At 36.0% G+C, this 14,308-nt stretch overlaps 1 protein-coding gene across 3 annotated transcripts in view; it reads right to left on the minus strand.

The window, feature by feature from the left end:
- Positions 1-14,308, minus strand: part of L2hgdh (L-2-hydroxyglutarate dehydrogenase) — a 40,309-nt gene that overhangs the window by 16,259 nt on the left and 9,742 nt on the right. For all 3 annotated transcript variants that reach the window (XM_076850263.1, XM_076850264.1, XM_076850265.1), the window contains exons 4-7: positions 12,344-12,475; positions 8,037-8,199; positions 6,720-6,754; positions 751-918 (exon numbers count right to left, since the gene is read on the minus strand). In XM_076850263.1, the coding sequence (XP_076706378.1) occupies positions 751-918; positions 6,720-6,754; positions 8,037-8,199; positions 12,344-12,475 (498 nt within the window). The remainder of the gene's footprint in view (positions 1-750; positions 919-6,719; positions 6,755-8,036; positions 8,200-12,343; positions 12,476-14,308) is intronic.

Genomic DNA, 14,308 nt, shown 5'->3' on the forward strand with positions numbered 1-14,308 from the left:
TTTAATTTTTTTTTTTAGAGAGAGAGAGAGAGAGAATTTTAATATTTATTTTTTAGTTTTTGGCGGACACAACATCTTTGTTTGTATGAGGATTGAACCTGGGCCACACGCATGCCAGGCGAGCGTGCTACCGCTTGAGCCACATCCCCAGCCTAGGAATATTTAATGTTGAAGCAGATGAATTTGGTGCTTTGGCATTGCAAAAAACACCAAGTAAAAAAAATCAAATAGCTAAATATTAGTTGAATCAATTTCATCTGCTTCAACCTCATACTTTAAGGTATTCATTCATTTCCAGTTTAGTCTGAGACAGAAAAATGAGCCTTTTATTTAAACGATTCTGTGTTCTGTTCCCAGAACTTCAGAGTAGCCATATCCCTTTTCTGTACCTATAGACAATAAACTGAGAAAGACAGTTGGATATCTGGGATTTCTGTAAGGGAAACTTGTCTTATTATTAGTCCCTCCACCAGAGAGGAGGAAGAATCTGGTTCCTTTTTGATACACTGCCTATGATACATTCATGCCTTATGGAGATGTGTACCTGTGGGCAATTAATTACCACTTAATGATCAAGATATTAGAATTAATATTTAGGGGTTTAACCACAAGAGCAACAGAGGAAATGCCTGCATAAATAGCCCTCCAAACCTCCTCCTTACTTTTGAAACAGATAAAAGTTTTCATGTTTTTTATGTTTACAACCAACTTGAGAAGAGTTAAGAAGTCAGAAAACATTTCATTACCCACCGGATAAATATTTCCTTTTACAAGATAGCATTTTTCTGGCTTCAAGAGCAGGTAATCTCCCCGGAATGGTACAATTTGAGGATCAGGACTGCAGCCACTTAACTCTGAAATACGATCTGAGTGAAGTCCTGCACATGTCACAACATACTGACACTGAATTTCCTCTCCCTAGTGCAAAATAAAAGAGAATGATTAGCTTCCATATTTGAGAGAGAACAGGTGGTACTTGCCTTTCTGTGTGTGGAAGCTTAAAAGAAAGGTTGACCTGAATGTAGAAGAGTGATTAATAGAGGTTGGGGATACTGGATACACGGAGGTTAGATGTTATCTGTATATGATATATGCATGTGAGGAAATATCACACTGAATTCATCACTAGGTATAATTAATACATGTTAATAAAAATACAGCATTATTTTTAAAAAATAATGTATCTGTATAAAGAGGGAGAAGAATGGGTCAAAAAAGGAAAGACACATAATAGGAAAAAAAGTAAAGTTATAGAAATGAGTTTTTAAAAAAAAAAAATTTTGAGGGGCTGGGGCGGTGGCTCAGTGGGAGAGTACTTGCCTAGCACGTGTGAGGCACTGGGTTTGATTCTCAGCACCACATGTAAATAAATAAAATAAAGGTCCATTGACAACAAAAAATATTAAGAAAAAAAATTTTTCAGACAGGTTCTTGCTAAATTGCTGAAGTTGTCCTTGAACTTCAATCCCCCCACCCCAGCCTTTTGAGCAGCTGAGGTTACAGGTTTGTGCCACTGCACCCAGCTTTTTCAAAAAGAGGAAATGTGTCAGCAAAATAAACTCTTCAGCATTGAGGCGACAACCTAGAAACTTAGGATAGTGGCATACAAGAGAAGATCACCTTAAATTTTGTACTTTATATTAGAGACAAGAATGGTTGACCCAGCAAAGATACTTAAGCTCCACATGCATGCTCACATACGCACACCTATTCTACTAGGACCTAGGATGGAATTTCCAATTATTTGTTGCAGGAAGAAGCAAATTTCATTTAGTTCTGACCTTCACCTCTGTATTTCAGACAGATTCTCTACCCTCCAGCACGCACCCCCAACCTCGTTTTTCTTCTCTCTCTCTCTCTCTTTTTTTTTTTTTTTTTTGACACAGTTCTCCCTAAATTACTGAGGCTGGCCTCAAATGTACGATTCTCTGTCTCAGCCTCCCAAATGGCTGGGACTACAGGGGTGCATCACAGCATCTGGTACTTCTCTAGTCCTGAGTAATAGCTTTGTTAGTCTTGGATTGCTCCACACTCAATAATCCTGTTCAATTCCAACTCTAACTACCCTCCAACCACTGTGTCCTTCCTGATCAGGATCTATTTTTCAAACTGAGGCTACTCTAGAAATATCATCAACTCTATTCTCATTTACAAGGAGCCATTTACTCTACACCCAAGGTTTGCTTTAAGTATTAGAAGAATGCTAATCTTGGACTGTTATAATTTTTCCACAAATTTTATTTTGTGATTGTCATCTGGATTCTTTCCTTTCCTTCTCTTCCCCCTCCCCCTCCTCCTTGTCTTCCTCTTCCTCTTCCTTTTCTTCTCATTCTTCTTCTTTTGAGATGGGGTCTTACTATGTTGCCTAGGCTAGTCTCAAACTCCTAGGCTCAAATTATTCTTCCTACCTCTGTCTTCCAAGTAGCTGGGACTATGGACACATACCATCATGCCCACCTACTTGCTCCTGGTAACTTCTTGCTCTTATTCCCAAATGACTTATTTCTGAAGCCTCAGAGTTCTCATCTCAACATTTTCTTTTTTGCCATCATCTGTTTTATTGAACTATATTTTTTATTTTATTGAACTATATTTTTTACTCTATATGTGTCCTATTTTTCCCCCTTGCTAGAAAAGTAAGCCTCTTTTCAAGAATTATATTAGTCATATTTTTTAAGAAAAATCATATGAAATTTCTCTATACTGAATTCAAATTAGACTAAATCATGATAGTTTTGAGATCCCTGAAGTCAAAAGGGCTACGTCAATGACAACAACAACAAAATGATTCCTTTTAAATAGGCTAAGGCAGGAGGATCTCGAGGTTAATATCTTTCCTGTTCATCTAGAGTTATATACCAGAAATACAGGAAATACTTTTGTGTGATACGAATCTACCGGTTCATACTTAAAAGTCAGCAATTTTTATGTTCTGGGATCATAAAATGTAGATAAATCTTATGATAAATATATAGATAACAGCAAAATGCTTAAGATTGTACCAGCATGCAATAGTTCTATTTTTAAAAACTCAGGCAACAGTTCCAAATAAAGAAATGATTAAAAATGGTAAGTCTCTGAAATCATGTTATGCTGTAGATGAAACAATAATTAAATTTGGTAAAATATTAATTTCACTTCCATAATGAAATTTAGGTAAACATTATGCATTTCTATAGTTCTTTTGAAAGTGAAAAGACGGTTTCCTATCTAATGTATAAATTCTTTTAAAAAATATTTTATTGTAGATGGACACAATACACTTATTTATTCATTTATTTTTATGTGGTGCTGAAGATCAAACCCAGTGACTCACATGTGCTAGGCAAACACTCTAACTGGAAATACAACCCCAGCCCCTCTAATGTATAAATTCTTAATTTGCCTCTCTCCAAAAGTTTATTTTAAATGTTTAAATTTTTTTTAACCTTTCATGAAGTACATTTGTTTAACCTGATAGGTAAACTCAAAAACTTGAATTTGAACCCCCAAACTAAACTACAGGAAAAGGCCAAGATAAAAAGCAACAAGCAAGGGGACTAGGGTTGTGGCTCAGCAGTAAAGTGCTTGTCTAGCAGTATAAGGGCCTGGGTTTGATCCTTAGCACCACATATAAATAAATAAAATAAAGGTATTGTGTCCAACTATAACTAAAAAATAAATTTTAAAAAAAGCAACAAGTGGCATGTGCCTATAATCCCAGCCATGTGGAAGTCTGAGACAGGAAGAGTACAAGTTTAAGGCCATCTGGATAACTTAGCAAGACTATGTCTCAAAATAAAGAATAGAGAGGACTGGTGATATAACTCAGTGGCAGAGTACCCCTGGGTTCTATCCTCAATAACCTCCCCAGACCCACTAAAAGGCAACAACTATAGTAACTCTGAGTAAAATATATAACCACTGATATCCCATAGACCTCTACGTGTTTTCCATTACATGATTCTAAACTCTTGTGAAAAATCTCCAAAAATAAGGGCAGGCACATAAACAGATTTACAATACTTCTTTGAATGGAAACACTGGTTGTTCTGCCACTTGGGCTACATGATCCAGCAGGTCTAATAGTAACTGAAGTGTGTTAACAGACAGTGATGTTTTACAAAGCCTTTGGCATACCCAAATCATAAAAAAAATCATACAAAACTCTAGGATTTTCACGGAAAATTTCCACCATCCTCTGTAGATAATAATCCTTCTTGAGAAAGTGCTTTTGGTTTTGACTAAACACTTGACCACAGGTCATTAAGTTACCATGCCAACTACCCATTATTAATTGGATGCTATCTGACTCACCAATCCACAAACCTGGGTGTGTACAGTAGCCTCCTTTCATCAAGAGGAAGTATACTATAGAAGATCAGGACTGTAGGTCCTGAAGGCACATATAAATTACAGAGGCAAGTGGTTTGCAATGCCTAATCCCACTAAATTTCCTTCTTCCTCTCAATCTGCACCAATGGCCACATGGAGAGTACACTATGACCAGTTGATCAAAGAAGAAAAACTACAGATATGATTTACAAATGGTTCTGTAGAACATTCTAGCACCATTTACCTAGGAGAGATGGCCAGATATATGGATCTATGCTGCTTCATGTGCAATAACTAATGGTTTGGCTGGATGGTCAGAAAAAGGAGCTTAGAAGAAAATATATGTGAATAGAACATTCCAAAAAAGCTCCCAAGGGTAAAGAAGTTGAAGAAACATCTTTATTCTCATATTTATTATAGCATATTCGAAACAGCCAAGACATGGAAACAACCTAAGTATCCATTAACAGACAAAGAGGTAAGAAGGAAATCCATCCATCTCTGATAGCATGGATGAGTCTGAACGATATTGTGCTAAGTGAAAATAAGTCAGATGATGAAAGACAAATACTGTATGATATCACTTACATGTGAAATCTAAAAAAGGGAATTCATAGCAACAAAGTAGAATTGTGGTTGCTATGGATAAGCAGTAGGGAGTGGGTGGGAATGAGGAGATATTTGTCAAAAGATATAAACTTTCAGATATAGGATGAATAAGTGTTGGAGATCTAATGTACAGCAGGATGACTATAGTTAATAATACTTGTATGGCATATTTGAAATTTGGTTAAGATAACAGATCTTTTAAAACATTTTTTTTAGTTGTAGATGAACACAATACCTTTATTTTATTTGTTTATCTGTTTTATGTGGTGTTGAGGCTCAAACCCAGTGCCTCACTCATGCTAGGCAAGCACTCTACCCCAACCCCAAGATAACACATCTTAAGTGTCTTCATAACACACAAACGGTAATTTTGTGAGGTAATAAATATGTTCACAAACCTCACTGTAGTCATCATTTCATATCATAAACATACATCAAATCAACACATTGTATATATTAAATATATATAACTCTACTTGTCAATTAAAACTCAATAAAACTGTAAAGATAAAAATGGACTTATTCACAAAGGCTGATCTGTCTACAGCCTGTCTACAGAGATCAATGGAATACCTGACGGGGTTCCTGAACCACTTCCCCCATAGAAAAGGCAGAATGTAGTTTTTGCTGGAATAGACACTCACTCTGTATATATATTTGTCTTCCCTACTGCAATTCTTCTGCTGAAACCACCATCCATGAACGTGTAGGACCACCATCATTTTATTTACACAGAAACATTGCTTCTAATTCAATGAAATTATTTTGCAGTAAATGAAGTGTAGCAATCAGCTTACGCTCATGGAATTTATTCATTTTGCCATTTTCCCATCATCCTGCAGCCAATGGGTAGCAACAAGTGGAATGGGCTTTTGAAGATTAAATAACAGCAATACTTAAGAGGGCTGGGGCAATGTCCTCCAAGATACTAAATGTACTCTAACTAAAATATAGCATTGTTTCTCCCATAGCCAGAGTCACAGGTCAAAAATCAAAAGGTGGAAATGGGAGTAGCTCATTACTATTACCTCAATAATTTACTAGTCAGTTTTCTGCTCTCTATCTCTTTAATCTGTAGCTCTCATGATTTAAAAGTCTGAGTTTCCAAGGGAGAAATACATCTACTAGAAAATAAGCAATGATTCCATACTATGTTGCTTTGATCAAGCTGGGGACCATGTTTGACAGAATCTCTCCTCTACATGCTTGTAAACTAAAGCTGGCCAAAGCAGGAACTGTATATGACTTGGCAGGCAGAGGCAAAGTGGCCGTCATTAGTTTCTAAAAATTCTAGTCCAATGTGGTGACAGACATACACTCACTGCCTAGGGAATCCAGCTCCATATCCAGCTCTATTTCCCAACTACTAAGAGCTGCCCTGGGCCACTACTTGGGTATACACACAGAGCAAAGAGCTTTCCACAGATCTCAAAAGCTTCCCATTTGAAGTCCCACCTCAAGATCTGGATGGTTGACATCTCAGAATGCATGAAGAGCCTCTTATCCACCAATTCCCTTCTGAACCCCATTTCCTCACACAATTGTGTAAGGTCTAATTCCTACCATAAATCCTATAACTCATGAGTGACTCAGCTCCCCTGGCTGAACCTTGAGGACTCAGGAAATCCAACGCTCTGTGTCATTCAGTAGTTCTTGCTTTAGACTATGTGAAAATGAAGGAAAGTCTCAGAAATAGTAGAGAGTGTAGTAAATGTAGACAAGTTGACAGAGTGATAAAGGTGTCCCCACACACACACAAAAAGAAGAAAGTGGATATCAGTTTTAAGAATCTTTACCTTTGTATTCTTTACCATAATTGGATATTTCATCCCTGAAAAAAAAGAAAAAAGAATTAGCAAAAGGAGGCCACCATTACTTGAAATATAATAGTAACCAATTTAAACGAATTTCTTTTGTCATAACTCAGCCCTACTTTTCATTCTGAAACTTTTTACCAGCAAGATTATACTAGTCCATGCTTGACAATATATACCTGACAAGTATGTCTTTTAGCTTGTTTTATTTTAACAAATTTAATCTATGCTTATAAACAATCCTATACCTTGGCTCCAACAGACAGTCCCAGCTTTTCAATGAACCACAGTCCTAGAAATCATGTTGTACAACGCATCATCATAAATCACTACAGGACTATGATATGAGAAACCTTAGTGTCTTGAATGATGATTACCTGATTCCTTGCAAGGTCTGGGTTGTTTAGCAAGAGTTATCATGACACAAAAGAATTCCAATAATAAACTAACCATTTATAAAATTTAGTTTCCTCTCAGATACATGGGAGCTTAAAGTTTTATAAAGCAAATGTAGAGCAAATAAAATTTATAATCTACCTGTATCATGAATATGACTTATTAAGCTACTTACGTATGATGGCCTTATTAACAATTTTGTTCATCATCTTAGAATTTAGAACACTGAGAGAATGATTTAGATGGCCTAGATCTCCTTTAAAATCTGTCAAGGAAGAAATAACTGTACGCTACTTTTTTTCTCCTCCAAACTTCCCTGTAGCAAATAGAGGGCTTCCAAATCTTTCATTTGGTTAAAAGAAAAGAAAAAAAATAATAATGTCCTCAAAGCAAAACAAAATCAAAGTGCAGTCTAAAGTGGGGCTGTTCCGAATGGCTGAGTTTTCTTACGATCTTAGTTGCCATTCTAGAGCTTGGGTATGTTCAAAAATCCCTAACTGCTACCTATTCTGAGGCCTTATCCCCGAATAGTCTGTTTCAATAAGTCTAGGTGATGCTAAGTCTATATTTTTAACAAGCATTACCAGGAGATTCTGACTCTAACCTGTAGGATGGAGAAGTATTTGGGTGCTAATTATCTATAAGCAGTTGTGGCAGTTCAGATTTTAAGCACTAGTCAGAATGTCTAAACAGTGCCTAGTTCTTTCAGCACAAAACCCTCCAAGAGTTCTGGCTCTCCTATGTCCAATCTCTCCCTTGTTCCTTCTGCACCCCCTCTCACTCTGCACCCTACTAGCCTATCTCCTGGTGGCCTTCCTACTATACTACCCCAGACAAAAACAATCCCAAGTTTTTGAAAAAGTCAATGAAATTATTCAATAAGAAAAAACAAAGATGGCTTACCATCTATACTTCTTGGAGGGCTTTCTCTAGCCATTTCAATATCTTTTACTTCAAAATTAGTCAAGACAGACCCACCAGCTTCTTGGAAATCCTGGGCAAATGACAAAGCTACCTGCCGATAGTTGACAATGCCAGTATATGGACAATCAATAGCCATTAGACCCTAGGACAGAATTATAAAAAAGTTAAATGATACAAACAAGAATCAGTAGGGTTTGTTCAAAATTTTATTTTTGGTTGAATTTTTTCTTGTTTATTTTGATGGAAAACACACGTTAACATTGTTTGACAAAAATCTGATAGTCCAAAAAAATAACAGAGAAGTTTGTTCCATTAAGTGCTTACATTTGTTAATGAACACATATATATTGTTTTTATCAAAGAAGAGAAATAACACTAGCTAAATAAGAAAATCTCTATTATCAGGAAACAATGCTCCTCTTTAACGGAAAATTTTTGCCAGGCTCTTCTAGCTGCTACACTGATTTTCCCAGTTTTATTCATCCCCTAACATATATGATTCTGAGTTGAATTCCAAAAAGTTATATGTAAGCAGACTCTACTGAAATGTCCCCAGTGGTGTATCATACAATGCCCACACTGAAAACAGAGCATCATTCTAGTAGCTATTCACAATATTTGCAAAGCCCTGAATTGACTGCTGCAGTCCTATCTTCAAGACTACAAATATGGAATGGAGATTTTGTGATTAAATCAAACTTTCTCTTTGGGAAATAGGAAGAATTAACAACCTATTTCTTTATTTATGTTTTTGGCCCCAAAAGACATGTCCAAACTCTGTAGATAAATGACCTAAATCCATGCTTATTTTATTCTTTGAAGTAAATGTTGAATGAGCCATTGGCCTTTTCTAAATCTGAAGAAAAGGATTAAGAGTAGAATTTCACACACTAAGTACAAACTACTTCTGGTAATAGCACCTTGGTAATGACACCATTTTCTGTTGCCTTACTAAGTCTATGACTATATCAGTTCTCCAAATATCCTATAAGAGGATAACTGCTTCCCAGGATAACATTTCCAAATGCTGAATGCAACAGTAAATTCTGCTGTCCTCTTGCTTGGCCAATACAACAAGTTTGTTGTTGCTGTTTTAAAATATTATCTAAGGGGCTGGGGTTATGGATCAGTGGTACAGTGCTTGCCTAGCATGCTTGAGACACTGGGTTTGATCCTCAGCACCAATTAAATGTAAAATAAAATATTGTGTCCACCTAAAACTAAAAAATAAATATTAAAAAAAATAAAGTAATCTGAAATAATATTATTTTAAACATCTCACTCTTGAATTCACCACCCAACTCACCAACCTCATTACAAACTTAGCCCTTAAAAGCTTTTGACTTTGCTACCCAGCCTGTACTAATGTTTCTGTGTGACCAGATCATGCTAAGGGTAAAAGCTAACAAAATCAGGCTTTTTTTCACAAACTGAAAGTGACATTTGGCAAACTTCATTGTATTCCTCATAGTCTTATTTCCAGATTATGAGGGCATTTGTTAAATATATCATTCCTTCTGTTTCAATACAAGTTGTTACATGTAAGACTACATTAGCCCTACTCACCACCCCACAATCCCTGAATTACAGGTCAATAGTTATAACTTAATTTTAACCTATATATAGTATTTGGGGTACAATGACTCAGAGAGTTAACTTGGAAACAACTCATCTGTTTTGTTCCTTATTTCTGCTTTCCTTAGTCTTTTTCTTTTTCTTTTTTCTTTTTTTTGGTACTGGGGTCGATTGAACCAAGGGGTGCTTTACCACTGACATGTATATATACATACTTTTTTTTTTTTTTGAGACAGGGTCTTGCCAAATTGCTGAGAGTCTTGCTAAATTGCTGAGGCTGACCTTGAACTTGCAATCCTCTTGCCTCAATCTCCCTAATTGCTGGGATTACAGGTATATGCCACCACACTCAGCTATACTTATCCCCTTTCTGCTTCTAGAGCCAACCTCTGCTGAGCTCCAATGGAATACTTTTCATTGGAACTACTGTAATTAGGACATTATGGTAGCAGTAAAAGAAGAAATGGGACAGAACAAAGTTGAGATACATCTACACATATACAGAAAATACACAAAGAAAATACTGCAGGGCAGTGGTAAAATAATGGTCTTTTTGATAAACGGTGCAGAGTTAACTGGATATCTATAGTGGGGAAAAAATTTGCCTTGATCCATATCTCATACCATATTTGAAAGTCAATTCCAAATGATAAAACTTATAGAAAAACACACAAAGTACCTTCCAGACCTTGGAATAGGCAAAAATTTCTCAAAACAGAACACAAAAAGCGCTAAACATAAAAGAGAAACATATCTATCAATTGCTAAAATAAGTACATTATGAGATTCTGCTAAGTAAAAAGACAAGTTACAGGAAGGTAGAAGATATTTGCAATATATATTTTAATATACAAATGACTGCAAATGCATATATATTGGACAAAAAGTCACATTCTTAAAATTAATAAGAATAATTATAAGAAATACAGTAAACCCAAAAGAAAAATAGGCAGAGGACTCAGGTACTTCACAAAGAAAATACCCAAATGTCCCATAAATACATGAAAATAAAGCTAGGCGCAGTGGAGGTGCATGTTGCTAATCTCAGTGACTCAGGATGCTGAGGCAAGAGGATAACAAGTTCAAGGCCAGACTCAGCTACTTAGCAAGGCCCTAAGCTACTTAGCAAGACCATGTCTCAAAATAAAAAATAAAAAAGGGCTAGAGATGTAGCTCAATGGTACAGTGGTCGACCATTCCTAATCTGAAAGTCCAAGATCTGAAATGCTCCAAAACCTGAAACGACAATGTGATGCTCAAAAAGTTTTGGATTTTGCCTGGCATGGTGGTGGTACATACCTGTAATCCCAGCTACTTGGGAAACTGAGGCAGGAGAATCATAAGACCAGCCTGAGCAACTTGGTGAGCTTCTATCTCAGAATTTAAAAAGTAAAATAAAAAACAGTGGAGGGGGGTAGGGTTATACCTCAGTGGTAGAATGCTTAGATATACGCTTAGATAGACCGGAGTACACATGTGTCTCTGAACTTCCTTGCAGCCAATGCAAACAGGAGAACACAATCAGTGAAATGATTCAGTGTCCATAAAACAAGCCAACTTGTGCTCAGAAAGAACAAAAATATTCTCAGAACTAATATCTGTGAGGAATTTCTCCTGCTGGTTCTCAGAGCAAGATGTTGTGTAACAGTCAACAACATATGTCCTCAACCACATCCTCAGAGGCCAGAATGAGTGACACAACTGCCCTTCCCATAGGCTAATGCCATAAAAGCAAAATACAATTCAAAGCGAGTAAGTGGAGTTAAAGAGCAGGACAAGGAAAGAAAACACTACAGTGTAGGTATGCTACTCAGATGGTTTGCAGAGATATAAGGAGTAAGTAGTCTATCTATCCTCTCAAAAGCAAGCTTTTGATAAGCATGACCTGGCAGTGAGTTCTAGGTCACGCTCTCTAAGACAGATGCCTGGAGTCCAGCTTTTTCTAAGTGCCAATAACAAACATGGTAGAAAGTAGGGAACAGGAGATATGCACTGGAATAATTTCTGGAATCTGGGGTTGAACTCAAGTCTCTGAAAGATTATCAGTGAAAGATTACATGTAGAGTAACCTATTATTATTCAAATTTTAGAATACAGATATTTTTCACCTTAGCATATTTTAACCAAGATATTCTATAGCCTACCCTTCATATTCATGCCAGGCATATCTTCCCAAAACAGAGATCAGACACTATAGCTACCCTCTTCAAAATTTTTCAGTTGTTCTCCATGCCTACTGGAAAATTTTTAGTTATTAGCATGAATGCCAGTCTCTTTATATGGGCCTAATCCTCACTTTCTAGTCTTATCTCTTATCTCTTCTTACACACCCTAAGCTCCAACCACACCTCATCATTCATGTTTTCCAAACATGCCATAGATATTTGGCAGGATGGGGCACAAATACGCTGCTGGGAACATTTTAGCACATGTTTTAGGGAACACAACTTCCTATTTCTATACTTCCTTTTCCCTTTGTTTATATTGCTTGGACTTGATATTTTCTCACAGAGAAAGAAGAAATTGGGTGTCCCGTTTTGTGGTAATGCTCTCTTGTGTCAATCACTTCAGTAATCTGTGCCAGGATCATCTGATTTTATGATCCTTGCCTTCTATAAATTAATCCTCAGCCTCCATGTAAAAGGACTGAGTCCTAAATGAAAACATCCCTTTGGCCATATGCTTTGGCCACGAGCTGATGAATCACTTACCCTACAATATGGCTCCTTCTTTTTTATATCCTCCTGCTGAATCAGTCTCAAGCCTTGGACACCATTCTGCAGGCCCCTCTCATACAGGGCCCGAAGTCTAGGAATTTCTTCTTGTTCAACAGCTACTATTAGCTTCAAAACAATGATAAAAAGCATGAATAAAGTTAAGTATATCATCAGCTATGAAAGATATAAAGTGCATGAAAATCACAAATTTTTACATGGCTCAAGTAGGTTTAATTAAGAACTTTTTCTTCATGTATCTACTTCCTCCTTTCTATAGAACTTTACTTTCTTCCTTTACCAAGAAAAGCTTTCTTTTTTTAATATTTTATTTTTTGGTTATAGTTGGACACAATACCTTTATTTTATTTATTTTTATGTGGTGCTGAGGATCAAACCCAGGGCCTCGTACATGCCAGGTGAGCGCTCTACTGATGAGCCACAACCCATTCCCCAAGAAAAGCTTTCTTAAGACAATAAAATTAGAACAAATTTGCAGGCTAAGTCTGTAGCTCAGTGGCAGAGCACTTGCCTAGAACATGTGAGGTACTGGGTTAGATCCTTAGCACCGCCAAAAAAAATAAACAAAATAAAGGCATTCTATCTATCTACAACTACAAATATATAAATAAATGATAAACATAAAACAAGATTTCCCCTAAGTCATGAGATGCAGCTTCAATTTCCATTTCTATTATCATCATCTCTTCTTGCATCTTGGTCATAAGTAACTCTTATCATTACCACTCCCTCAGTCCCAAAGGCAAGAGAAGCACAGCTTGTTTAGCCTTTACATTTTCCAAAAATGGCCTTCTTATTTCTATAAGGAAATGTGAAATACCAGGACATCAAAAGACAGCTGGTAATTCAGTGTATTAGGAAATCACTGGCAGAAAACTATCCCTTTTATTTCCTAGAATAAAATTACAAAGTATTTTCTTTGAATTCTGTTCCAGAGGAAAATAATTAGTATATTCAATATATTCATCAAATTTATTCAAAAATCTTTAACTTCTGGGCAAAGTATCTGAAGGTGAATTTCTTCTTATTTAATAGTTACCAGCAAACACAGCACAGATGTATATTCACAGGTGCATTAGAATTCACAAGTCACTATTTCATACCACAGAGTCAACAGAATTTCATGAGGTAGTACTTACAAAACAAGTTTTTTTAGTTGTAGATAGACACAATATCTTTATTTTATTTATTTACTTTTATGTGGTGCTAAGGATTGAACACAGTGCCTTACATATGCTACAACCCCAGTCCCAAGGTAATACTTTAATTGAGGTGTAAAGGCCCTTTAAATCAACAAATCATTAACCTTAAAAATAGAACAGAAATAAAAGGACACTAATAGAAAGTGAAAATACAATTCACAGAATGGGAGAAAATATCTGTAACCCATAAAACTCATAAAGGTCTGGTTGGTACCCAGAATTCATAAAGAACTTTTACAACTTAACAACAAAAACTGTACAATTTTCTATCTTGCCCTTTTCACTTAACATTTCATCAGAGCCACTTCCCACATTAATAAAAAACAATTTTCAAAGCATCTTTAATGACAACAATGAACTTTTATTCTTAAAAACCATGTAAAAAAGGACATCACTATCAACTTTAAATAAAGACTTATAAATACAAATGCTATGACAACTGTCCACCCACAACTAAGGTAATCTAGATGAAATGAATAAACTCTTGGAAAGACACAAACTTCTAAAACTGATTGGAAAAAAGAAAATGAAAATCTATTCAGACCTGTAACAAGTAAGGAGATTGAAAACTTCTCACAAAGAAAAGCCTAGGCATCAAAAGTTTTGCTCATGAATGCCATTAAATGTTTAAAAAAGAATTAATACCAACTCTTCATAAACTCTTCCAAAAAACAGCAGAGGAAGAAATGCTTAACTAATTTTATGAAGCCAATATTATCTTGATACCTAACCCAGACAA

The sequence above is a fragment of the Callospermophilus lateralis genome, chromosome 3 (genome assembly GCF_048772815.1).
Source record: "Callospermophilus lateralis isolate mCalLat2 chromosome 3, mCalLat2.hap1, whole genome shotgun sequence".
In the NCBI taxonomy this organism is placed as follows: Eukaryota; Metazoa; Chordata; class Mammalia; order Rodentia; family Sciuridae; genus Callospermophilus; species Callospermophilus lateralis.